This window comes from Gymnoscopelus braueri (assembly GCF_963280865.1).
Source record: "Gymnoscopelus braueri genome assembly, chromosome: 2".
Taxonomy (NCBI): domain Eukaryota; kingdom Metazoa; phylum Chordata; class Actinopteri; order Myctophiformes; family Myctophidae; genus Gymnoscopelus; species Gymnoscopelus braueri.
In genome coordinates this window covers 35,595,526-35,623,025 of record NC_137604.1, presented here as the reverse complement: position 1 = coordinate 35,623,025, position 27,500 = coordinate 35,595,526, and the positions used below count along the sequence as shown (strand labels likewise).

Here is a 27,500-nt window from a genome sequence, read left to right as displayed (position 1 = left end):
ATTTAGGTTTTAGGGTTAGGGTAGGCTTATGTTATTTAATTCATATTTTTGCCTGATTTTACCGATTTTTTTCAAAATAAACTGAGAGGGCACAATTTGAAACTGAGGGTGCCAGGCCCCCTCAGGCACCCCCGTGGCGCCGGGCCTGCGTCAGAGACTATTGCGGAACCAGTTAAGAACCACTGTAGTACACAACACCACATGTTCACCAACTCATGCATACACTATGCACAAAGTACCTGCATGTTTGTGTGAGCCTGCCAGTCTGTAGCCTGTAGTCTGGCTCGGTTAGACAGAGATTTGAAGAATGTCGGACCATTTCCTGTGAAGTCAAATCACATACCTCAGTTTCCAGACAAGAGGGAGAGAGAGAGGGAGAGAGAGACCATTTCCAACCTCCTCTATCAATTGTCTTCAGTGAAAAAGGAGTAATTGAACTCTTCAGGATATGTATGAGACGGGTTGTTGAAGGTTGTTGCCTATGAAGTGGCCTTTGTCCATACATAGGAAAACGCTTTTCACCTCTTTCAAAATATACACAAATGGCCCAAAATATATATTTTGGGAGAAAATTTGGGAGAAAAATAATGATTATGCATGCAATATTTGGATAAATGCTTAATGTATCTTCAGGTTCCAAATATATATTTTCAACTACATTTTGGCCATATTTTGAAAATGTGAAATATTATGTATATATACATACACATTCATCATGTTTGACACTAGCTTCACATGTATTTGCCTATCAGATGAGCATGTAGATTGTACCTAAACACCGACTGACCACTAGCACTCTTAACCTCATATGTAACCTGTATCACACAGAAATAGCACTTTAAAAATACTTTTAAAAATGCCACTAGTGTTGTAAATTAATTATTTGTAATGATGACTAAGCAGATAGAATGTAATTTACAATTTTATACTTAAGTGAAATATTGTAGCCAGTTCTACATACTGTAAACTGTACATAAACGCAGTGAATGTAATGGTACAGAAAGAAATGTACCAATAGCGATAAAACAACTCATTCTGTCAGTGTGTTTGTAGACATGTTTTGAATGTTTTCATGTTCTCCTTCATGTGTGTGTATGCAGCCTGGCTCCAGTACCTCATGAACTTTACTGATGTTATGCCACGATTAAGCTTAATTTATACTCCATCGCGCAACGGTGCCAAAAATAACCTTCAGTAGAACCTTTTTTGGAAAGAAACACTGTCGTACTACAGAGTATAAATTACGCTTTAGACCATGTAAATAATCCATGTGAGTTTTCTCAGTTTTTACAATGTTACAAACTTCTGTCCAGGAGTGCACAGACCATTAAAGGCAATGGTGACTTATTTTTTAAACAGTTGTACCATTTGACGTCAAGTTATTTAGAAATACTCATTTCTACAGTATTTGCGTCTTTCTCCAACTTTGATTTGAGCCTGTGTACAGTATATGTTGTATTTCCTACAGTGTATTCCTGTCTTTATATACAGTCAGTGGTTCTAGTTGCGTTTACAAATTATAATTGGATACCTCTTTATCATACACTCTAAATTAGTCTCATTATGCTTCCTTCATATACCATAAAGAAAATAAATGCCATTTTTCTAATATAAAACAAAAATGGCCAGAAATATTTTTTCAGAAAATATGGTTCAAAATAATATATTTTGGAACAAGGGGTAAGCATGCACATCCTAAAACAGTTAATCGGGTGCTGGACATCAATACGTACATGAGAAAAAGAAGGGAAGTCCACACACCGTTTGAGCTCGGAGTGGAAGAGTCTTTTTATTTGTTAGGCATATTTGTTATGCCTAACAAATAAAAAGACTCTTCCACTGGGAGCTCAAACAGTGTGCGGACTTCCCCTCTTTTTCTCAAAATATATTTTAAAATATATATCTTTGGTAACATAAATGTGAAATGCATTTGAGTTTGGTATTTCTTGTAGCAGCATGAGTCCCACCCATCAGCCCTTAAATTGATCGTTTCTTCGTTCTCAATCTCTCCTGACACCCACACCAACAGAAGGATGGACATGCAATGGTTTCACATCTTTACTTGAACTTCAATAGCAATACAAGACAATCAGAACACTTTGGGGTCGTCTATGTACACGGGTCTCGGGGGGGGGAACGCAATAAAAGTTCTGAGGCTTATATGATCGGTTCAGGAGCTCAAAGAGTTCTGTTGCCATGGCAAATGCCAGGGCAATATGTTCCATCACCAACAGTCTCTGTCTGGAGGACTGTACGCTTTTGGTCTTGATGTGAAGTGGGATTGGTCAAGAGTTCAAAAAACAGCAGGAAGAGGGCGTGTGCATGAGGGGTCCCCATTGATATTGATAAAATGCTGCATTGTGATACATTGTTTATACAAGAGCGATGTACACACACCCACGCAGCTCAAACACAGGCACGCACACGGCACGCGTGCATACACACATGCACGCATGCACAGACACGCACACCCAGACACTCACGTACGCGTGCGCACACACACACACACACTCACACCCACGCACGCGCACACGCACCCACACACATAAAAACATGTTCCTCCTACAGTATGTAGCCTTGTAAAGCCACTATAAATTCATGCACATGTTCTGAAAGGATTTTTTTCTCTTTTCTTTTCTTTTTTTGGCAACATACTAGTGCTTCTTTGACACACTGTTTGCTTGCTACAGGGAAGGGCAACACCCAGAGGATGAACCAATAGAAATTCAGACAATGAGTCCATAAGGATAAAGCACCAATGAGAAGATACCACACAGGAGGGTTTAAGACACTGTTTCTCAACGTCTAGCCCGGGGCCCACAAATGGTTCCCTTGGTAACCTCTCGGAGTTATAGACCCGAAAGGGTCCATTTGGAGCCCTGGTGGGCCCCAAACCCGACGTTGAGAACCAGTGGTTTAGGAAAGACGGGAGAAGAAGGGGAATGGACGGAGACAGAGAGAAAGGTAGACAGAAAAAAGGTAATTTATAAATGGATTACAGTCTTTAAAAAAGTAACAAAACCATGAAAAGGGCGAAGGGGGGGAAGTCTCGTGGTGATCGGGAGATAGAAACAGGAAGGAGCCTTCATCACCATCATCATCATCATCGCTTTTCCTCAAGCCTTGTCGGTATCGTCACCGTCATCATCCTCATCAGTACCGCCAACTGTTTTGTTGTCGCTTTTGTAAGGCCGCCGTCGTTCCTCCTCCCTGGTTTCTATACCCCGATCACCACCGCCCTAGTCACAGGCTCGTCACTCGCTGCATCTGTCCGTCTTCTTCTTCGGTGGGGGGCTCTGCCGCGTACGCCGTCTCCCCATTGGCTGCCAGCGGCGGCGGCTGGTAGAAGGTCTGCAAGTGATTGGGCCGCGGGCCCAGTGGGGGGCGTCCCAGGCTATAGGGCAGTTCCAGAGCGGGCCGCTGCGGCTGACCGCCGGCAGGGCTGACGTCCTCGTTGCCTTCGGGGCTGCTGTCGGGGTAGGAGAGAGCGGGCGGGGAGTTTCGAGTGTAGAAGCGCGGCGGGGAGCTGCTCCGGCTGTACACCTGAGGGGAGTGGCGGGAGTAGAGGTTCGGGGGGGAGTTGGCCTCTCGGGGAACAAAGATGTTTGTCGGCGGAGAGCTCCGAGGGAAGACGTTGACGGGCGGCGTGCGGCGGTCTCCGGGGTAGAGGGGGGAGGGGTTGGAATCTCTGGCGTAAATGGGGGAGGAGTCGGGATCAAGGTCGAGGTCAGGGGTCAGGGGCAGGGCGAAGCTGTCAGAGTCGTCCGGATCGCCGCGGTAGCGGTGCGGCTGCGCGTTCCCTCTGTCTTTCCCTCTCTTCCATCCCTCCATGCCTCCGTCTTTGCTCTCAAACAGGAAGGATTCCTCCCTGTCAATATCTATCCCTCCTCTCCACACCTCTAGCGCCCTGTCCTTCTGTTTAAAGTCCTCGCTCTCTCTCTCCACCCCTCCTCTCCAGCCGTCCCTGTCCTTCAAGAACAGAGCGGCTTCCTTCTCTCTCTCCATCCCCGCTCTCCACCCGTCCAGCTCGAAGTCCTTCTTCTGCGTTATGAACGTCTCCTCCCTCCCGGGCTCCGCTCCTCCACGCCACAGCTCCATCCTTCCGTCTCTATCTAAAAGGAGGGGCTCCTCTCTCCCTCGCTCCATCCCGCCTCTCCACTCATCCATTGCAGGGTCTCGCTTCTGAGCTTGAAATGACTCCTCCCTCTCTCGCTCGGCTCCCGCTCTCCAGTCCTCCATGGAAGCGTCTCTTTTCAGCAGGAAGGCCTCCTCCTTGTCTCTCTCTTGCCCTGCTCTCCATCCATCCAGGCCCACGTCCCTCTGTTTCAGCAGCAGCGGCTCCTCCAGAGCCTTGTACAGGGGTTCGGACTCCTGAGGCGGCGGGGGCGGAGGAGGGGGTAAGGGTCTGTCCCGGTAAAGAATCCTGTCTCTGTCTCTGTCCCTCTCTCTGTCTCGCTCCGTCCCCAGGCCCATCTCGCCCACCCCCGCGCGATGCCGGGCCAGCGTGCCGGGGGTGCGGCTGAGGGTGGAGGAGTAGGGACGAGCCTGAACGTCGGGGGGACGGGCTTGCTGCTGCTGTCTGTCCTGGAGCCCCCCGCGACGGCCCAGGGTGCTTTGCAGCTGCGACCTCTCTCGGTCCTGAAGCTGCTGCTGCTGTTGCTCGTGAACCTCAGAGTCTGTGGGGGAGACCGCGGGATGCGACCAGCCGTCCTGCAGCCGCGGCGTCCCAGCGTGATCCTGGACGCGCGTCGACGCGGCGTGTGCGTCAGTCTGGATTTGCGTCTGGTGCCTGCTAGCGTGCGTCCAGCCGGCGTCTTGTGCGCTGTTGTGACGAATGTGCGTCTGCATGGTGGCGGCCCAGACCCCGTCCGAGGGCGGCGGAGGTGGTTGTTGTTGAGGGTGGCGAGTCAACGTAGCGGCATGAGTGGGCCTGTCGTGGTGGTGTGGCCTTGCAAGGCTGCCGTAGCGCTCCGGGGGCACGGGCATGGCCACAGAGGGCCTCAAGTTGCTCTGAACCAGCTCCGAGATGATCATCTTCTCCAGAGCTGCGGCATCGGACAGGTTCCTGCGCATTCCGGCCCCGCCGGCCAGTTCCGACGCCCCATGGGGAGTGAGGAGGCCTGGGGAGACATCATCCCCCACCGCTTCCCTCAGGAGGTCGCTGCTGCCCACCACCCCGGCCCGGGAGCCCGGTCCGGCACCTCCCAGACCGTGCAGGGTGAAGGTGTTGGGGGTGTAGCCTCCATTGAGACACACACTGTCCAGCCCGCAGGACTCCTGGCTCTGGGATGCACCGCCCTCTGTTAGGGAGAGGATAGACGTGAGTCAGAGCAGAACTTGTGTAAGTAAGTGGTTCTCAAACCTTTTAATTTGAAGGACCCCCAAATTGATATGCATAAGGTCACAGACCTCCATTTGAAAAGATTTTGTGCCAGGGACCCCAATAAGTCATTTGTCAACCTTTGTCAACATGTTTTAAACAAGCTCACAACGCATCACATTGTGAGCTTGTAGATAGCTGGCTATTTTCCAATAGTCAAAAAACTATAATTTGGGTTAAAGTGTTTAAACTGTTTTTCATTTTGCTGAGGACCCTTTTGAACCCCCTCAAGGACCCCACTTTGAGAACCATTGGTGTAAATGAGCTTGAGATGAATGAACATAATGGATGGATGGGCAGAGGGACTGGTATAGATCGATTTGGATAACAGTAACAGCAGTATCATTGAATGGAATTTTATGCAACCATATGGATATGGAAGATATTTGAATGTTTTCATGGTCTCTGTTTGTATTGTCATGACTGTTGACAGAACCATAATACACAACGAAATGGTGCTGAATGATTATAGAGTGAGCACAATAAAAGAGAGCTCATACTCTGGCTGTTTCTGAAGGTTCCTATCGATCCACGTTAGACAGAGAGACACGGAAGGGGAAGGACAAAAGACAAAACACACACTTTTCAAGGTCAAGGTCACACTACACTGCAGACTGCAGTTAACAATCGCAGCAAATGGCATGAACAGTATAGTACATTTTATATTAAGTTAGAAATTAGACTCACAACAATAAACTGTTCTATGATTGTGAACTGTGAACTGTTACTTTTCAAGCATCAGAGATCTACACAAACAAGTTAGAAAAGTTTGTTTGGTTCAAGATAAGAACACAGTCAGAACTGACAAACAACGAGAGGAGAGAAGCTGAGCATGTGTATAAAAAGGATAAAAGAAGCCAAGACAAAGGGGCAGACTGACAGCAGCTGTAGAAAGCACTGTGTTGAGGTATATACCTGTGGAGGTGAAGGGTTGGTTGTACCCTTGGGCTAGCAGAGTGTCATATGGAGAGGCTCCAGGATGGGTCTGCAACACTGGGTTAGTCAGGAAATGGTTCCCTAAAGCAGCTGGCGAGGGGGGTGAAATACAAACAATCTCAGACAAATAATTACACTAGAAACAATCGATGTCTGTAGAACACATGCCACCTGTTCCCCCAGTCTCAACTCTTCTCCCTAGTCCTGGCTCTTTAATGGCGGAATGCCCTTCCAACTTCATTTGGAAAAGCTGAGTCGCTCTCTCTCTCTCTCTCTGTCTTCTGTCATAAACTGAAACTCATCCAGAAATACCTCACGTCCTACTCTCCACTCTCCCATATCTCCCTCCTTTGCACACTCTAATATGCCCTTGTGTTGATTTGTGATGTATATTAAATCACTCCATCGCTCTTCTTCATTCTTGTTCCGCTACTTTTCCCTTACAGTGCATGCAGTGCTTTGATACTTTGTCACTCTGGAAAAGGGAAATCAGCTAAAATGTCAAATGTGCACACCCATAAGACCAGAATGAACTAAGACATGCTTGTGCTATTCATTCAGAGAGTAAAGAATGTCAGTATCACATGGCCAGAGAGAGAACATGCATTAAGGTGAAGAACAAAGGTGTGAATGTATACAGATCTTCACCTCTGTTGAGTGTTGGAGTGTTGTTGACATCTGCAGCAATAAAGGACGACTCTGTCTGTCTGCGCACTGTGTCGTTCCACATCCTTCTAATACGGCTCTGGAACAAATGAACACACACATACACCCGCGGTCAAAAACAGTCGGAGGAAGATAGCAAGACACACAGGCAGCGTTGGAGAAAGATACAAAGAAACAGAAAAAGAAAGAGAGCATGACAGACAGAAACGGAGGCAGAGACAAAGTCAGAGACACAAACAGAGAACCATGGGGCGATTGATGCAAATTTGGATGCGTTCAAGAGCAGGATGCGATGCCAAATGTTTGAGTGCGTAAATAATGGAACAATGCTCTATACCTGTCTGTTGGCAGTGGCTCTGCGTGCCTGGCTGCTGCTGTAGCGGCTGTTGGACCGCAGGGCCGAGCCCTTAACCGAGTCAGGAGAGCTGCCAGAGGACGAGCCACAGCACTGGGAAAAACGCAGGCATCGGCCATAGTCCTTCTGACCCTACGCACAAATATATATATCGTTGCTGTCGGGCAGAAACCTTGTGTCTCCATTATTTCAACTTTTTATATTTTGTTTTTTCCCCTGGAATTGAATGCCCTGCTTTTCCATACAACAGCGCTGTTTTGTAAAATCAATTCAATTCCTTTCAAAAAGTATTTGAAAGGTAAAGTGGTTCAGTCTGTCTGTGTGTTTAAAAAAAATTAAAAATACTGAACAAACTTGTGACTAGTAACTACATTTTACACATTTTTAACGCAGGTTCTTTTTTCCATTTTCTGAAAATTAACAGTTTTTGGACATACAAGGTTTCCACCCGACAGCGACGATATACTGTGTATATTTATCTCACAGCCTGCAGCCTTTATTTGGCCTGGGTGAGGGGGGGGGGGGTGATAAAGGGATGGCTTGCACTGATTGGTCAGCCCTATAAGGGCTGATAAGGCAACTGGCCAACCAGTGCAGGAGCCACTTGAGTTTATTAGGATGCAAAGGAACCAAAACACAGAGCGGAAAACAGCGACCTACAACTGGTCACAGAAAGGCTGTGCGCCAACAAAGGTGAGGCACACCAGCAGCACGGCCATGTTTTCCGTTAACTCCCTCCCCACACTGTAGGGAAATCCCAGTGGGACTATTTTGTTCACCGGGGCAGTTCCATATTGACAGTCATGTTAATCAATTTTCTCCTTGCGCTGGCAAGTAAATAAAGCTTTGAGTTTTTGATAAATAATTGACTGGCAATCGTTGATGCTTATCCAGCCTTGGGCAATGAACAAGGCCTGGGCGATAATCTCTAAATATATCACATACTGTACACACAGATATGTACATACTGTACATGTACATACACAGAGACGAGTTCATGCAAGATTGTGGATTATTGCTGTGTTCACACTGGCAGATACAAAGCTACAGTCCACCATTCATTTTGAATGGAAGCCAGCGACATGAAGATACAAAGCTATACTCGACGTTTGTGGCTGCTACAAAATCTACAAAGCTACAATCCGAGTTGAGCTGGCTTCAACTGCAGCTGCAGTACAAAGCTAAAACACGACCTGTCTTGTTTGGTACAGCATATCCATGTTTTCCAGTCATCTTCTCACACAATTCCTGCTTATAATGGGGGGGGGGGGGCTAGTTCCATATAACTCCAGGCTTTATTTTTGTTTCGGCCAGGCCAAAGGTGTGGCCGAGACTATGTTTTGCACACTGTCCGTCCGCTGGTCTGTCCGTCCGTCCGTCCGTCCGCCCCGTCAAATCTCCGGCGCCGTTGGCCCGATCACAGCGAAACTGTGCACACACACTCCCTGGATGCGAATTCTCCAGATCTTCCTGTTATAGCGCCACCAGGAGGCCAATTTTTGCAAATCATTTTTTGGGATATTACTCCTACAGATTTTGTCCAAACATCACGCAAATCAGTATCTCTATTCCGCACATTGCTGGCCCACATTAACCTACCTGACCTGGCTCCGAGGAGCACTTTTTCTAGTCCTTTACATGTTTCTTGTCAGACACATGCATGAAGTCAATGAGAGTGTTGATCAACACTTCAACAGTGACTTGTATCTTTTGTAGCTGCCAGTGTGAACGCAGAGGGATATTTAAGATGTAAACATGAATAATTATATAAGAATATTAAAACTGTATTTTGCTGAAATATCATTCTAATGCTACACTGTCTGCTGGACATTCTCATTCCCCCTTTACAACAGCAGTACGGTGCTGCAGTCTACATAGTGTAAACACACACACACACACACACACACACACACACACACACACACACACACACACACACACACACACACACACACACACACACACACACACACACACACACACACACACATACACATACACATACACATACACATACACACACACATACACATACACACACACACACGTACGGACACACACACACGGGGGACCCACCTTCCTGGTGAGGGTGCAGTGCAGGATGGTGATGAGCAGGGCCTGGGCCGTGTTCAGGGAGGAGAAGAGGTAGGCCAGGAGCAGGGAGGGGGCGGAGACAAACACCAGGCCCGACGACCAGGTGACACTCTGCAGGAAGAGGAGGGTGAGGGAGCCCACCGCCCACGCCCTGTTGGAACCACAGTGGAGAGGGTTTGTTCTGTCCGATTCAGTGGCCGGTTGCACAAAGCTCTGTACTTTTTCTGCTTAACTTTTTTCTGTCAACACCAAATCTCTTCTCCAAAGACAGCCAATCTACAAGTGCAAAACGTGTTCAGCTATTTTTGGCAAACGTTCCCCCGCAGAATAGGCAATTAGGCATGCGGAGATTCAAGTGGTTCACCACTTAAACCCTATATTTACTTGGTTGACCCCATGCATCTAGACTTGGTCCCCTCTTTTTCCCCCATGTACTCCAAATCTCTTCTATCTACAAGCTCACAACAAGGTGTCGCAATGCGAGATAAGATGCTTCTGCCAACCAGCCCCAGGACCTTATTTTCTACTCATAGCTTTTATCTTGTCTGTGCAGTTGGAAATGAAATGCTCATTGCAACCCTTATCTCCACTTTTGAAATTCATAAACCTGAACTTGAACAAAGCTACTGAATCAAAATCTACCGTATTATTAACTGTTGTGGAAGTTATATTCTTTTGTTAAAGTAAGTGTTAAATAGTTCTATATTCTGACAATAATCGCTGCTAGAGTGATGGTTCGGTAACAGAAAATACGTTTTCAGGTTGGGATACCAATGTTATCTAATCAGGAGAGTGAACTCATACAGGATACTGGATAAACAAGTGAAATTGGAAGTGATGAAACAAAAACAAAAAAAGAGCGGACACAATTGGAACTGGAACACTATATAATTGAAGCTGATGAATGGTCGTTGCGATAAAATGTGTGTCCCTAAAAAGGCATTTTCTCTTTACTAAAGAGCTGGGGAGACAGGGAGACCCCTGTTACTGAAGAAAAAAAAGAAGGGAAAAAAAGGAGAGCTTTGTTAGCTTGGTGTTTCTAGCTCTGGACATTAACCTCCCCTGAACTAAAACAGAGAAAACACACCCTGTGATACTGACCTCAGATTGTCATGGCGACTGGAGTCTGGCTTGAGGGCTGCTGAGCTGTGCATCTTATGGAGGGTCATCACCAAGACTACCAGGTTCAGCTGAAGTCAAATAAGGTCAATGGTCAGCTATGGGATGGTGACTGTTCACCAGTCTCAGTCAATATCATTCACTCAAAGTAATGTTTACAGATGACCTTACTGACTGTGTGTTTGAGTATAAGGTCTCACCGTTATTACGACCGACACAGGCCCAAGGAAACTCCAGATGAAATAATTGTCTGTCCGCAGCCAGCACCTACACACGCACACACGCGCACACACACACACACACACACACACACACACACACACACACACACACACACACACACACACACACACACACACACACACACACACACACACACACACACACACACACACACACACACACACACACACACACACACACATTACAGCAGTTATATCCAGTCTGTACAGGGTTGGACAGGGTTATGTATTCGCCCCATTCCTTTTGTGTAAGCACAATAACTCAAGAACGGAGGCCGGATTTTCATGAAACGTGGTGGGAATGATCAGTAGGATTCTTACATTTTCAAATGTCAAGGTCACAATCGAGGTTTGTTAGCAAAATAACTCGAGAACAGATGACCCGGGTGTCCTGCAACTCGGTGGGAATTATCAGTAATTTTGGACTAAAAAGTTCAAAATTCAAGTTCACATTCAAGGGGAACACAGATGTCAGAACATATTGGCAGAAACTTTAATGAAACATGGTGGGAGTGATCAGTAGGCAGAGAGCTGATTAACTTTTGGGTTACACTCAAGGGCAAGGTCATATTACTTTACATAATCATTCATTCTCAAGTGGAAATGGCTTAACTTGACAATTGCATAGTGTTGACAGAGGTATGCACTCTACTGAGAAACTTTACTAGTGCATTCATAGAAAGGGGCTACACCATGCAATATCAACCACGTTACACCCGCACACACGCGCGCACGTACATACTCACACACGTACACCCCCACACACGCACGCACACACTCAAACACGTCATTCCTCCACCTACGCAGTGTGTGAGCCGTAGCCTCTGAAGTCTATGGCTGCAGACACAGCCACCACCAGGCCAGGGATGGAGTAGCCACACAGGTAGAAGTACTTCCTCCTGGAGGTCCGTCCCTCAAATACCTCCCGCTGCAGGAGGTACAGTTCCACCCCCTCCAGACACAACCAGCAGAACACAGAAAGCAGGGAGAAGTGCAGCAGGCCAGCAACAATGGAACATGCCACCTGGAAATGTGAAAGGGAGGTTGAGTGCAAAGGGAGGCGTCACTAGAGGTGCATGCCGTTGCTGTCAGGCAGACACCTCGTATCTCCTTAGTTTTTTTTCGTAAATTAATACCGTAAGTGTGTCTGTGGGTTTTATAAATAGTTAACCAATGAAAAGTATTAACAAGAGCTTGTAACTAAATAACGATTACAGTGGATCCATTGGATCACAGGTTCTTTTTTCCTTAACGGCTTTGGACATGCAAGGTTTCCACCTGACAACGACAATGTGTAAAACGGCTTGTAAGAAATAAATTATGTATAGCTTTTAGATGGTTCAGGACACACATTGTTATGGTTAAGTTTAGACATGGGTTGGTTAGGTTAAAACTATAGAGAGGATCTGGGGAGGGTGTTCAGAGCACCCATCAGTTGTCCTGAACACCTGAAGGAGGTGTTTCCTTCACCAATGCTGTCTGACAGCTGAATATCCACTGACAAACCAATATGTACTATGGTAGAATTACACAAAAGAAATATTAGCAAGCTTATTTCTTATTCTTTAATAATCCTACTGTTCCACTCCGGACTGGTCCACTATCACAGCACTCACTGGGAACTGGGCCTTGTCTGCACCAACGAGGAACAGCAGCTCGGTGATGAAGAGATTGGCCCACAAGTTGCAATGGATGCTGCTGTGGTCCGTGTGCCAGGGTGCCCCCTGGCAGCACAGGGTGGTAATGCAGGCTGCCAGACACACCAGCGCAACAGAGATGCCCACCCAGGACACCACATAGACCAGCAGCTCTTCCACACCTGCGCCAGACTGACAAGAGAAATGAAAGATTCACTAGTCTGATGGGGAGTGATTTGCAAACTGTGTGTGTGTGTGTGTGTGTGTGTGTGTGCAAGGTGAGTGGAAAAGTGGTGGAAAAAGTACTCAAATTCTTTACTTAAGTAAAAGTACCAATAATGCAATATAAAAATACTCTGTTACAAGTAAAAGTCCAGAATTAAAAATGTACTTGAGTAAAAGTACAAGTATTGGCATCAAAATGTACTTAAAGTACCAAAAGTAAAAGTACTAAATATTTGAAAATAGCCGATATACAAGCTCACAACGCGTCGCATCAAATAGCCTAGGTTTAAAATAGGTTTAAAGTGGTTAGTGTATGTTTCATTATATCATAATTTATATCTGAAAAGTAACTAGTAACTAAAGTTTTCAAGTAAATGTAGTGGAGTAAAAGTACAATATTTGCCTCTGAGATGTAGTGGAGTAGAAGTAAAAGTATTGGAAATTGGAAATACTCAAGTAAAGTACAAATACCTCAAAATTGTACTTAAGTACAGTACTTAAGTAAATGTACTTAGTTACTTTCCACCACTGGTGGTGTGCAGTATATTTGTGCGCAGCTGTATATAACTGCTAGTGTAGGCCTGTGTGTACGGTTGGTATTAGGGGTGTGAATATGCATTGAAGCATCGTGATGCTGCATGATTCAATTGCAGCGATTCAACAGCAATTGAATTATGAATTATAATCAATTGAATGAAACATGGAACTAATTTAAATTAAATGTGCTGAGAAGTGCATCACTTCTGTCTATATTCCACTAAAACTGAGTGAATCAGTTCCTCCTCAATATTTGTGAATTTAATATATTTTTTCAAACTAATTCAGCATTCTGAATTGAATCGATCGAATGTGTGTGTGCGTGCGCATGGTGTGAGTGTGCATGTGTGTGTGTGTTTGTGTGTGTGTGCTTACAGCAGGCTGTTGGTAGGTCATAAGGACAGCGTAGCTGGACAGGTGGTTACACGCGCAGGTGGTGTGTGTGTTGTTGGAGTGCAACAGGCGGCAGCCCTGTGCGGACCACCTGCCACTCCCAGAGGACCCCGACGAGTTCCAGAATGAACAGTTGGGGCCAAAGTGGTTCTCCAGCTGTGAACAAAAGCACACATTATCAAACATGCGCGCACACACACACACACACACATGCCCATGTGCGCCGCAACATGTGACTCATCGAAAGTAGTTCACAATTTGGTTGATAAAAGGAATTCCTGGCTGAAGCTTCAAAGACACACACCTGCAGGTGTCTGAGGGTGAAGATGACGGGCTCAGAGAGGTACACCCTGTTGAAGCCTCTGTGGACGGACGCCGAGATGACGTGGGAGTTGACCACCAGGCTCCTCCCCCTGACCTCTGACCCCTGGCTTAATGCCACGCCCAGCCGCAGAGTAGAGTTGTGGGTGGTCAGGAAGGAGCCCAGGTTCTTATAGAGGGACAGAACCAGCTTCACCTGACCTGCAGATGGAGTCATGGGTGGAGATGGCAGGACACATACAATTTACAATCAATTTACAATTTAAGCATTTAGCAGACTCTCTAATATTTATTCAGAGCGACTACACAAGCATCTGTCTAAATCAGTGTTCATTTCGTTGACTAAAACTATGACAAAGAATGTACGTCGACTACCTTTTTCTAAATATACTGTATTGACAATTATGTCAACAAATGATAACTAGACTAAAATGTTAGGGAGGGACTAGTGGAGAAGAGATCCAGTAGAACTATAATCTCTCAAGAACAGATTCTGCTCTGCGTTGGAATCTGTCGTGAAGGTTCGTCATAACATGTACACACTGGGCTACAAGTGGGCGTGCCTTCAGATCAGGAAGCAGGCCGCGCTTTACCCAATCAAATGTAGTGGGCGGGATTTACGTGTCCGCCGATCATTCCCCACTCGAAACCAACCGAAAATAATTTAACAATAGCGTCCGCGGAGCAGACAAAACCACGAAAAGATATTCACATTTTATCTTGCTCTTTTATCATAGAAACAAGTGGGCTTATAACCAAAACGATCCATGTTCTCTGGGAGAAGTGGTGTTAGTGTTCCGTGTAGACATATTGTTAGTGGGAATGAAAACATAGTCGCACCACCGGAAGTGAAACGCTGAAGGCAGACCAAAACCCCGGTTTCCTTGCGCACGGGTGCTCCGTCGTCATTGTCCCAGAGCCAAGTGAGATAGTACAAACAGCAGAGGGCGCTGTTTTTCCTTCTCATTTGGCTATGGGTTCCCAGATTGGTAGAACTAAGACAAGTAATTTTGTCACGCTCCGAAAATAGCTGATCTACAAGCTCACAACACGTCTGTGGCTTGTGGTTGTGAGCTTGTAGATCAGCTATTTTCGGCATACATCTTAGTATAAATCAGGCATTGCGACGCCATCACGGCCCGCCAAATTACATTTTAGTCGACTAAATCAACTGTAGATTTAGTCTTATGATATTTAGTCAAATAAAACATTTCAAATGACTAAAATATGAAAGTTTGCTGTCAAAATGAACACTGGTCTAAAACAATATGCTATCTGAATAACAATCTGATCGTTTAAACTAAAGGATACCAGGTAAACAATGAACCTAGCATTTGTCTAAAGCATATTGTCTAAACTCTAAACAATATGCTAAATCACATTCTTAACATTCAAGAAAAACAAGGAAGGAAGGTGAATCAGTCATTTCAAATTAAGGAAGTGAGTATGGAAAAACGAATCTGACATCCGAAAAGTGAAACTAACTCTGCTGCTGTGTGCTGTAACACGGTTTCTCCCGAACCACTTGTGTCTTTCGCTTCAGCACGCTGCCCCTCGCCCCGCCACCCCCGGTCTCAAACACGCAAACACTCTCACTTCCGTTATTACTTTATTCTCGGGCATGGAGAAGCTTGTGTACAGAAACTTGGTGTATATAGTCAAAACCGTATGGGTCCATTTGGTTCTATTTGTACTACTCTGAGCACTCTCTCACAGTTAAATGGACAGTGAGAATGTTCTAGTGTGATGCAGTGTAGACTGTGTCACTGACCATTGTTGCTGTACTGCTGCAGGGCCGGTGCAGAGATCTGTAAAATACTGTCACTGTCATAGGAGTGCGGGAACGTCAGGTCCTGTATTTCTGCCTCTGTGTTCAGCACGTACACTTCCAGATCTAAGTGCGCGCACGCACACACACACACACACACACACACACACACACACACACACACACACACACACACGAGCACGCACGCACGCACGAACGCACACACACACACACACACACACATACACACACACACACACACACACACACGAGCATGCACGCACGCACGCACAAACGCACACACGGCAGAGAGTTCATTAGAGATGCATTCAATTAATTATTCCCCAGCAGGTCAGGCACCGAGTTGCCTTGTGTGTAATTGGCATGCACTTACCGACGTTGGGTGACCTGTCGCTGAAACGACCTTCGTACAGATTGTTAGCCAGCAGGAAGGCTCCTTTCTCCATAGCGTCTAATAGCAGTGAGGCAGAGCGAGACTGGTCATCGTTGCTCATATCAGCCCAGGAGACCAGAGCCTCAGGGCCAAGCAGGTTATCAACGGTCTGCACCACAGCCTGGCAGGGTTGGAGGCAGGGAGAGAGAGAGAGAGAGAGAGAGAGGGAGGGAAAATAATAGTTATAATGTAGTAAGACGCGCGAACGCTGGAAGCGAACGCAGCTCGAAAATATTGTGTATTTACGGACTTGTAATCCGTGTTATTTCACCGTGATGGGGAGAGAACATTGACATTGTGTGTGTGTGTGTGTGTGTGTGTGTGTGTGTGTGTGTGTGTGTGTTTTGCAGGCTGTTGTGCATTGTAATCAGAGGAGGCTGTTGTGCATTGTAATCAGAGCATTATGAGAGCATGAACACAGACAGACACACAGACAGACACACACACAACCTGAGCAGGGTTACATAGTAAGCTCCACTTGGTCGGAGGCGCGGCTTCGCCGCGCCTCCTTCCGCGTTCGCAAATACAATTTCCAAATAATAACAGTGATAAGAAACGAAAAAACACATTGGAGGATGGACCTCTGGGGTTTCTAGACCTCACTTTGAAAACCACGCCTTAGCTTACCTGAACGTAGGCTCTGCATGTGCGCTCCCTTTTCTGCAGCTGAATTGGAGAAAAGCACAACACCAAAGGTTCTGTTATTAGGTGCAAAACACTCTTCTCCCTTCATTCACGTCTGGGAAGAGGTTAAGCATGAAGAAATATTTGATTTTCACCTTGTTGTAGTTCCGGGCTGCTGACTCCTTATTGGCCGGTCTCAGGGCCTGGAGCTGGGAGTCCAGGATGTCCAATAGCTGCTCAATCAGCTTGACGGACATGCTGACATCACCAGCGTAGACCCGCCCCCGAGTGAGGTTAACAAGTTCACCGGCGATGTTGGCTGCGTTTTCACCACTCTTAATCTGTGGAGGACAAAGTGGTGGAGAGGGTTTGTGGGTCAGGGTTTCAGAGGGTTTGGCAGGGTTATAATCGTCAAACATTTTAACATTTAACATTAAGATGCAAGGGAGCCACTGCCTAACGGGCTGCAGGGCATTGGCGCATGTGTGGTGTGTGCATGTGTGAGTGGTGCTTGTATGCAAATGCATATACTGCATGCATATGCACTTCTGCGTGTGTATGTGTATGCGTGTGTATATATGTATTTTTGTATGCATGTGGGAATATGTTTGTTGCCCGTATGCAAATGCATACTGTAGGCGTATGCACTTTTGTGTGCACGTGTATGTGTGTGCTTGCGTGTTTGTGGTGGGTGGGTGTGTGTGTGTGTGCGAGCGTGCATATATGTGCACATGTATGTGTTTGTGTGCATGCATGTTTGTGTACGTATTGTGTGGATATGTGTGTGTGCGTCTGTAGATGAAGGTGGGTCCTGGTTGTGGACGTATGTGTGGGTATGTACTGTATACAGCATGTATGCATTATGCATGATGCGTGTGTGTGTGTGTGTGTGTGTGTGTGTGTGTGTGTGTGTGTGTGTGTGTGTGTGTGTGTGTGTGTGTGTGTGTGTGTGTGTGTGTGTGTGTGTGTGTGTGTGTGGGTGGGTGTGACTAACCTTCTGTGCAATCTGACTGACCCAGGGAGAGGTGCAGTTGGAGAGGTCAGGCCCTCTGGAGTTCCATCCAACAGGAGACAATATGCACTGGTAGGAGGCTATGCCTACACACACACACACACACACACACACACACACACACACACACACACACACACACACACACACACACACACACACACACACACACACACACACACACACACACACACACACACACATAAAAAACATTATTTTATACTTTGGCTATTCAAGAATAGAAGATATACAATATCCTTGACATCCTTGACATGAAAACGTTGATGTATAACAACATAGAAAACGGTTGAGAACCAATGGTCTACATCAAAACCAAATTGCATTCAAAGCATAATGGTGCACACACTGCTGATACAGGCCAAGATTGTTGTCACAACTTGCCTATGAAATCAAGTAGATGCAAACCAGCCTAAACCAAAACCCACATTACGGTGCTACGCCACTTTTGGTTACCAATCAGATTCTGTGACCTACCCTCACTGAAGAGAAGGTAGATCACAGAATCTGATGAGTAACCTTTTTTAACAAATGACTATTTTCAGGAGGGTTACAGGCTACATTACAGGCTACATTTTACTAAAGCAACAACAAATCAAATGTTTGTTTTTGATGTTGAATATGAGAGACAAACCAGTGGGACAATCTCTTTCCTTGTCAAAACAAAATACAAATTCTCATTGTACTCCCAATTGTCAGTCCACCCGCAGTAAGAATGCTTTACCGACTGAACTACCTGGACACAATACATCTCATCGAAATCAAATTGCCCCAAAAGGAGAAGAAAGAAAGCACCAATATGTCATCCTGAACGGAACAGAGTGCCCCCTTCAATGCACTGCATGTTTCTAAAAGAGTCCAACTTGACCGTCAGATGGTAATAGCTCAACTCCACAAGATGAGAAAGAGAGAAAGAGAGAAAGACAGAAGATGAGAGAGAGAATGAGTGAACATAAAGGATAAGATAAAGAGACAGTGGGATCCGGATGCAGATAGAGAGAGCACTAGGTTATCTGAGGTGCTGTCACCCCTTTCTCTCCCTGCCAATCTCCTCTCCTCTCCTCTCCTCTCCTCTCCTCTCCTCCCTCTTTTAAGTAGCAGTACTAACAACTACACATGATGAGATAAGATTATATGAGTAGAAGGCCTGCGGCATCTTTAGAATGGGGGAAATAATGTACCTAAGGCTCATCTACACCATCCACATACCTCAGAGTGAGAGTGAGTGAGTGTGTGTGTGTGTGTGTGAGAGAGAGAGAGAGAGAGAGAGAGAGAGAGAGAGAGAGAGAGAGAGAGAAAGAAAGAGAGAGAGAGAGGGAGAGAGAAAGAGAGAGAGAGAGGGAGAGAGAAAGAGAGAGAGAGAGATGGAGAGAGAAAAGAGGTGACAGTAATATAAAAAACACAAATCTCTCTCTCTCTCTCTCTCTCTCTCTCTCTCTGTCTATTTCTCATGCTCTCTCTCTCCATATCTGTCTCCCTCTCTCCTATTTTTTTCTCTCTGTTCTAGAGATGAGTTCAAAGAGAGGACACGCAACTACATTTCAAAGGGAAACGAGATATAGACGCACACATGCAAATAACACACACACGCACACACGCACGCACGCACACACACGCACACACACACACACACACAAAGACACCAAACAAAGTACCAAACAAAGTACCAAACACAAAATGCATGGACAACTAAAACATGAATGCATATGCCAGCAAATATCTTAGAGTTAAAGGAGAAATCCGGACATTTTAAGTGTTATCTTTGATGTGTCGTTACTCACCTCGAACGAGCTAACGTTGTTTGCTTATTTCTCTCCCTGGCAACACCGAGTTGCCAGGTTCTGGGAGAGAAACAAGCAACCAGCGTTAGCTCGTTCGGCATTAGCGATAGCTTCTCAGGGACTTTCAGTGCATGTTTGAGTATCATGAGACTCTACAATGAGTAGTAGTAGAGAAAAAAATAACTTTGCATCGGTTATAATAGACGAATTTCCCTTAGGCACGCGCTCCCATTATGCCAACGGAGGGGGTCGAAAAAATGACGACAGGGGAATCGCTGGAAAAAATCAACGCCACTTTCTACGTCGGTAGGTGAGTAACGACACATCAAAGATAACACTTAAAATGTCCGGATTTCTCCTTTAAGAATAGCAAACCCTGTCACAAGATGTCACAGATCCAATATCACATGCTCAAAACACAGACACACACACAACACACAAACGCACACACATCACTTACCCAGCGATCCTTTAGGGCAGGGCCTCTCCACCGTCTCTCCCTTCAGGGTCGGGGGCCACTGCACCCCTCGTGCCACCCGGCCCTCACACCCCCCGACCTGCCCTGGGCCCCCAGGAGCCAGAGGCACACGCAGGGGTGGGCGTGGGGTCAGGGGGACCATGGCTGTGATGGGTCGCTGGTCAAAGGGCCCTCGGTTGATCACGCCGATGGGGTGAGAGGCTGATGGTCGCACAGGGCTCAGGGCCACGGTGGCCGTGTAGGATCGAACCGTGGTCATCAGAGAGGAGAGGGGACCTGGTAGGGATGTTGCATTGGTAAATACACCACTACTTCTAAACACACAGGCCCACACATTCCACAGACCTGTACCTCAGTATACAGTATGTGGAAGCCAAACCACAGAGATAACAGTTCATATTGATATTTCATAATTAATGTGTATTGAGTAAAAATGGTAAAACCTAAATATTTGAAGAAGACAAATAATTGCTAAATTCATATGTTTAATTCATGGTATATGTATGTACAAGTATTGACATAAGAGGACTTTTGCTTTAAGAGAACTTCAGAGAGTACCTTTGTAAATTAAGGCCTTTGATAATTAAGGTTGAGTAAGGACAGGTGTGTATTGTGTCACTGTGACATTTTGATGATTAGACTCAGCTTCTGTCATCAGTGGGACTGAGAGTGAGTCAGTGTCAGACAGTTTGGAGTTGGGAAGCATACAGTTTTCTTACCGTCTTCATCTCACACAATTGTAACCTGTGGAATATTATTTTTTGTCTTTTGAGAAGTAAAACTTCAAGTACATTTTTACAACCGTCTGGAGTGAATTATTTTAAGACAGTTTTTTGGGAAATACAATAAGTGAGCAAACGAGTAAGCCACATGCTTCCAGTGGACAATTTAAACCTCTACACCAGAGGTCTTCAACAGGGGGTCCGTGGAGGTACTGCAGGGGGTCCGCGAAATTGTTGTTTGATTAAACAATATTTTTGTTTAGTTTTTCCCCCCCAAAATGTCAAATTGTCTTTAAACATAACATGAATCCATAGCAAACAGATAAATGGAGGCACAATGCACAATAACATGGTATGTTTATACATATTTTGTAGAGATATTTTTTTTGCACACCTACTGGGGCAGGTGCGTATAGGAGCAGACAATATAAAACACAATTGTATACATAAATATACAATATATGTGGTAGCCCCCCCTACCCTACGAGGTAGGGGGTCCCTGCTCCATCTCCCCATCAGTTTGGGGGTCCCTGGCCTGAAAAGGTTGAAGACCCCTGCTCTACACAGTAGTTATTCTATGCATACAGGTGGCTGAATAGCTGTGTTCCTTACTTGTGTATCACAGACAATATTAGCTGAGCATAGATACTCTCTTAAGCCTGATTTATACTTAATTGTGTGCAGGCGTCAAGCACCAAAAATAGCCAATCTATTTCGGAGCACGACACAATGCGCAACCATAAAGATCTGACTAATACAGTGATTTACTCCATTGTGCTCAGACTGAGCGCAATGGAGTAAATCACTCTCCAAGCTCTAACCCTCCCATTTCACCGAGCATGTCAATAATCAGCCTTTTCCTCATGAAAGCCATTACACACCAAATAAACAACATAAAATTGTGATGACTGAAAAGTGAGTCACTTTCTCTCATTTCATAATTGATTATTGTTGATAAAGCTTGTAGGAGCGATACTCCTACGTTGCCAGTATGCACAGATGACTGTAGCCAGCCAACCACTACAAAGTAGGCTATCGTTATCTGTAAAATGGATGTCTAATCATTTAATACTATTTATTATTTTGGGGTGGTCAATGTTAGGAGCAATCAACAGCAAAATGGTGTCATTTAATAACCTCTCTGCCCCATACAGTCACTACAAGTTATTACAATGTTCACAGTGTTATATGAAACCCAGGCAAACGTGTTCCAACGGACCTTTGGTGGGTGGTGGCGGGGTGAACTGCAGCGGGTATCTCAGTACGTAGTAGTTATTCCACACGTACAGCTGGTTGTCTCTGGGGTTGTAGTCTATGGAAGAGATGTACTGGTAGGGGTTGGGGAACGGGATTTGCACTGGCAGCTCCTGGCCACGGCTGGTGTCGTAGGCGTACACCACCATATCCCCACCGGCCCTGCCGTCCGCCTGCCCCTCATCGTCCTGGAAGACAGAGCGCACGGCGTAGAGAACGCCACACGCCATGAAGGCGTTGCTCGCGCCGCGCTTGTCGAAACCCGTGGCCCACGTGCCCTCGAAGCGCAGGGTGTATGGGTTCACCTGGAGGACAGGACACAGGTAGAGGAGGGGAAGTCGAGTTATTAGCATACAAGACTAGAGGCTGACCAATGCCAGAGTTTTGGTTCCGATGCCAATCCTAGACCACTGATTACCAAAAGTTTTGAGCGAGTTTTTGAGTTTTCTAACCAATTTGAAAAGCTAGACTTGAGAACATTTAACTAATAAGCAACCAAATAAACAAACATAAACACAAATAACGTTTTGATAGATAAAAAATAAACACATAAACTGAACTTTATATTATGTAATCATAATTTAAGTCCTAATAAGAAATAAAGTGGTTAAAAAAGACAAATAATGGCGAATATATTGGTCTGCCCGATAGATCAGCCTGGCTCTATACAAGACACGATCACATGCCTTCCTGCCCTCCTTTCCCTCACTATTTAAATTTACATTTTAGGCATTTGGCTAATGTTCTTATCCACAATGACTTGCAGGTTCCAAGATCAACAACCCTACAAGAAGGTTATCCTTCAAAAGGTAGAGACACATACAATCGCACACACCTCTCACACGCCTGCCTCAATATTTGAACACAAACCACGTGCACTGGCACATATCACTTTGCATATTAAGACTGCACACACAAACATATGCACACATGCATGTACATACATACAGTATGTACATGTAAATAGACACATACTGCACAGTGCAACTGTACTTATACATTTACAAGTATGAGCAGCACAAGCACATCAAAGTGTGCTATATGACTGATGTATAGTTTGCCATTTTCCATTACCCTCCACTTGGTTTTGTTTTTCTACTGCTGCTACAATGTTGAGGAACCAAAATCACTCGTATATAAGATGCGGCAATAAAAAAAATCTTGAATCTTGAATCTTGTAAAAGTATTAAATCCCCTTACGTACAGTAGGACCCATTCTTACACTCTCCATTGATCCAAAGAGTCAGTCATACCTGGCTGACCACTATGCGTCCATTGTTTGCCTCGGTGGAGTAGATGACCCAGAGGCCGTTCTCGTCCACGGCCAGGTCGATGTCAGACTTCCCTCCCCAGCGGTAGGGAGAGGTATCGTGGTAGTTTGCGTTGACCACCACCGCCTCGCCGCTCTTGATGCGCGTTCTCAGGTCGTACTTGACCAGGTTGCGAGTTCGCTCCTTGTTGTAGAACACGGCTCCGTCGTACACCACAAAGCCTGTGCCGTCCACACGACTCGGCAGCCTGCAGCACAAGTTGAGAGGCAGAGGACACGCCCGCACTGTGGTCAACTCACTTTCAGATATTCACTTGCAGCGAGTTTCAATTCAAGCAAAATTGTTCTTACCTATGGATCTAAAAACATTAACCCTTGCACCCTTATTTTGGTGATCTCATTATAGGTGAAGATTTTCAAAGATTTGTTCAATTTCTTTTCACAACAGGCATTGTGAGCTTATAGATCGTCTATTTTGAAATGCCAAGAGTATAAAATAGGGCTTAAGTGGTATTAAATGATTCTACTTCATAACATTTATTATACAGTACAAAACATGTCGAGCAGAGATCTATCCATAAAGAAAGCTATAGAAATAAAATCTGTTATTCAAAGGTAGGGCAACAGATAAGGGACAACTTCAGATATTTACATACTACAGAATATGTATACTACACAATATCAGATGCATTTTTATATTATTATTTGGATTTTTTGTACAGGTTGTACAGGTAACATCACAGTGGATCAAGATGCTAGTTGTACTTACTGCATTGACTATACTTGGCATAATATTGCCCTGCAAAATGTCTAGACTCTGGAAACCTTTCTACTGCTAAATCTAAAATTAAATATGTATATGATATAAGTGTCCCTGTATTTGTTGAGTGGTGCAGCCAAGCAGCAGTAACTACTGCTTCCACTCATGATGTCACAGCCTTGAGTATGGTAAATGTTAGAGGCAGATTTAGCTACAATTTCCAACATTTATAAAACAGATATAACATAATATATTGTTTATGACAATCTCAAATTTAAACATAGGTAGTGTTTTTATTTACATTATTTCAATTTCCAGGATTTATCAATTATCTATTGCCCCATTTTTAAAAACAAATAAAGAGATTTGGTGACCACCTATTGATTCAGATTTAGATTGCACTTTATTGATCCCGCAGGGGGACATTCAGTCAGATACATAAGGTCCATAGAAAGACAGAGGGATCTGGTTATCATGTACAATATACAGTAAGTATACAGGCAGTAAAACTAATCAGTTCTTATATACTTAGTCATGTCTTGTGCAAAATTCCCACAGGACCCCAGTGCAGTGCAGTATTGGAAAATGAAATTGAGACTCATGAATTGACTGAGCTGAAGTAAAATTCACCCCACCTCTGACACACACACCACGAACACACACGCCACACCCACACACACACACACACGCACGCACGCACACACACACGCACGTGCACACACGCACGCACGAGCGCACACACACACACACGCGTTTGACGTGGTTTATGAGGACACTGTGTTTTTTCCTACATTATACGGACACCACTTCATAAACCACCAAAACAAGAGCACGCACGCACACACGCACGGACGCGCACACGCGCACGCGCACGCGCACACACACGCACACACACACACACACACACACACACACACACACACACACACACACACACACACACACACACACACACACGCACACACACACAGGAAGCCACACTCACTTGTAGGTAGTGGTGACCCTGTTCTGGCGGTAGTCGTCCCAGGAGGCGTACTCGTACAGCACCTCCGTCCTATAAGGTGTCCACGGCATGACGTACAGCCTATCGCCGGCCTGCAGGGGGTCCTTGCACCACGCCCCCGACTGATGCTCCGCCTCCAGCAGAGAGGAGGCCGGCTGGATGCTGAGCAGGGAGCCGGGACACACAAAGACTGGAGGAGAGGGGAGTCAGGTAGAGGAGGAGCAAGGAGCAGGGTGAAAAGAGGTGTGCAAGGGACGAGGAGGAGGAGGAGGAGGAGGAGAGAAAAGGGGGGATAGGAGGTGGAGGAGTGGGGGGGGGAGTGTGGAGTGGGACGATAGTAAAACCATGTGGGGGGGGGGGGGGGGGGGAGGGGGGGTCGACGCATGTAAAGTGGATTTGGGAAAAGTGGAATGGGTTGATGCCAGATATAAAGAGGATGAAAGAATGATAGTTAGAGAGAGAGAAAGAAAGAAAGAAAGAAAGATAGAAAGAAAGAAAAGAAGACAAGAGAAAAAGAGAGAAAGAGAGAGAAGGATTTTAAACAACTGCGTGGTTCTTCGAAGACAAAGTGATTTAAGAGACATAAGAGATGAGAATCACATACTGCTAGAGAGTGCACGGTGAGTAGTACAATAGGGGCGCTGCAATGAAAGGTATATGAGTGTTTTTATGTGAGCGTGTGTCATGTGTTTGCATGAGTATGTCTACATTTTGATACATACATATTACATACATATACAGACAGGTGACAAATTAACTCCTTTCAACCTGGCATCCTTATTTTGGGCATGCCATTTTAGGTGAAAATAGCAGATCTACAAGTACAGTAGTACTATACTTGTACTACTACTACCACTACTACTATCTAATTGATCTGCTATATCAGATATTTCAGATATTTCCATACAGGTGTACTGCAATTAAATAATTAACACCCTATCATTCTCTGTGGCCTGTGGAAGGCCCAGTTAACCTGGATTTCAGATGAAGATGGTAAGAAGATATTAAGAAAAATAAGTGACTATGAAAGAAGGTCCGTTATTGGGGCATGCATGGCAGGAGTTTCAGTCACAAAGATAACTCAACTGACTAGCATTTCAATAGGAACAGTGACTTAAGTGACATCTGCATTTCAATCTATGGGAAATACATCAGGAACTATAGGGCCTGGAAATTCGCTCATTAAATGACCGTTGCACTCGTTCATTCGTGCGATATGTAAGGGAAAACAGAAGAGCAACTCTTCCTCGGGTGACTGAGAATGTCAATGGAGGACGTGATCAGACTGGATGCTTGACTCCTACAGTGATGGAGTCCGGTGGCTCTGTTATGCTGTGGGAGTGGGGGGGGGGGATTTTCCTGGCATGGTTCCACCTGTCCCCTTGAAGGGAAGGATCACTGCATATCAAAATTATTCAGAGACTTTTATCCTATGATGAAACAACTCTATCCTGATGGAATATGGCCTTTAGTCTTCAGATCACAACCTGAACACCTACAGGAGATCTTGGACCACCTGTGTTAAATAGTGCTCACCAGAGCCAACATCAAAACACCATCTGAGGGAATATCTTATTATGTATTTTATAAACTACCTCCAGTAGAGATCCAGAGAATTGTTGCCCATCTGTACATATATATACAGTATGTATACGTGTGTGTGTGTGTGTGTGTGTGTGTGTGTGTGTGTGTGTGTGTGTGTGTGTGTGTGTGTGTGTGTGTGTGTGTGTGTGTGTGTGTGTGTGTGTGTGTGTGTGTGTGTGTATGTATGTGTGTGTATATATACAGTATATGTATATATTATAATGTATATACATACATATATATACTGTATACTTTATATATAGTGTGTGTGTGTGTGTGTGTGCGCGCGTGTGTGTGTGTGTGTGTGTGTGTGTGTGTGTGTGTGTGTGGTGTGTGTGTGTGTGTGTGTGTGTGTGTGTGTGTGTGTGCCGTGTGCGTGCGTGCGTGAGTGTGCACACATTTCATGTGTGCATGCTGTGGCACACTGGCATGTGTGTTAGTGCATAAAGGGGTCAAGAATGTGAGGTAGAATCGCAGAGGGCGGGCTACATTTTGCCTTAAAGTGGATGAGAGGACAGGTTAGTTCACTTCACACAGAGCACAAGGGATTGGTCCACCCACATGTCAATCACTGTATGGACACATATATATATATACTGTCTCACACTGGCATGCAAGTAGGCATGCACACACACACAAACACACACACACACACACACACACACACACACACACACACGCGCGCGCTGACATACGCACAAACATGCACGCACGCACACACGCATGCATGCACGCCCAGTCGCCCGCACACACACCACACACACACACACACACACACACACACACACACACACACACACACACACACTCACATACACACAACACACACACACACGCACACACGCACGCACACACGCACGCAAACAC

The 27,500-nt window shown here is 45.4% G+C and overlaps 1 protein-coding gene across 1 annotated transcript in view; it reads right to left on the bottom strand.

Annotated features, from left to right (window-relative positions):
• Window positions 1-2,116: 2,116 nt before the first annotated feature.
• LOC308095780 (adhesion G protein-coupled receptor L1) overlaps window positions 2,117-27,500 on the bottom strand; it is a 40,508-nt gene continuing 15,124 nt past the window's right edge. Inside the window, 21 exon segments of the mRNA XM_080442829.1 lie at window positions 2,117-5,300; window positions 5,881-5,901; window positions 6,296-6,406; window positions 6,965-7,061; window positions 7,320-7,469; window positions 9,414-9,582; window positions 10,533-10,621; window positions 10,751-10,817; window positions 11,596-11,816; window positions 12,409-12,621; window positions 13,567-13,740; window positions 13,889-14,106; window positions 15,677-15,799; window positions 16,068-16,248; window positions 16,755-16,793; window positions 16,907-17,092; window positions 17,746-17,849; window positions 20,023-20,316; window positions 21,982-22,321; window positions 23,270-23,534; window positions 25,032-25,239. Coding sequence (XP_080298955.1) covers window positions 3,244-5,300; window positions 5,881-5,901; window positions 6,296-6,406; window positions 6,965-7,061; window positions 7,320-7,469; window positions 9,414-9,582; window positions 10,533-10,621; window positions 10,751-10,817; window positions 11,596-11,816; window positions 12,409-12,621; window positions 13,567-13,740; window positions 13,889-14,106; window positions 15,677-15,799; window positions 16,068-16,248; window positions 16,755-16,793; window positions 16,907-17,092; window positions 17,746-17,849; window positions 20,023-20,316; window positions 21,982-22,321; window positions 23,270-23,534; window positions 25,032-25,239 — 5,327 coding nt within the window. The 3' untranslated portion in view covers window positions 2,117-3,243.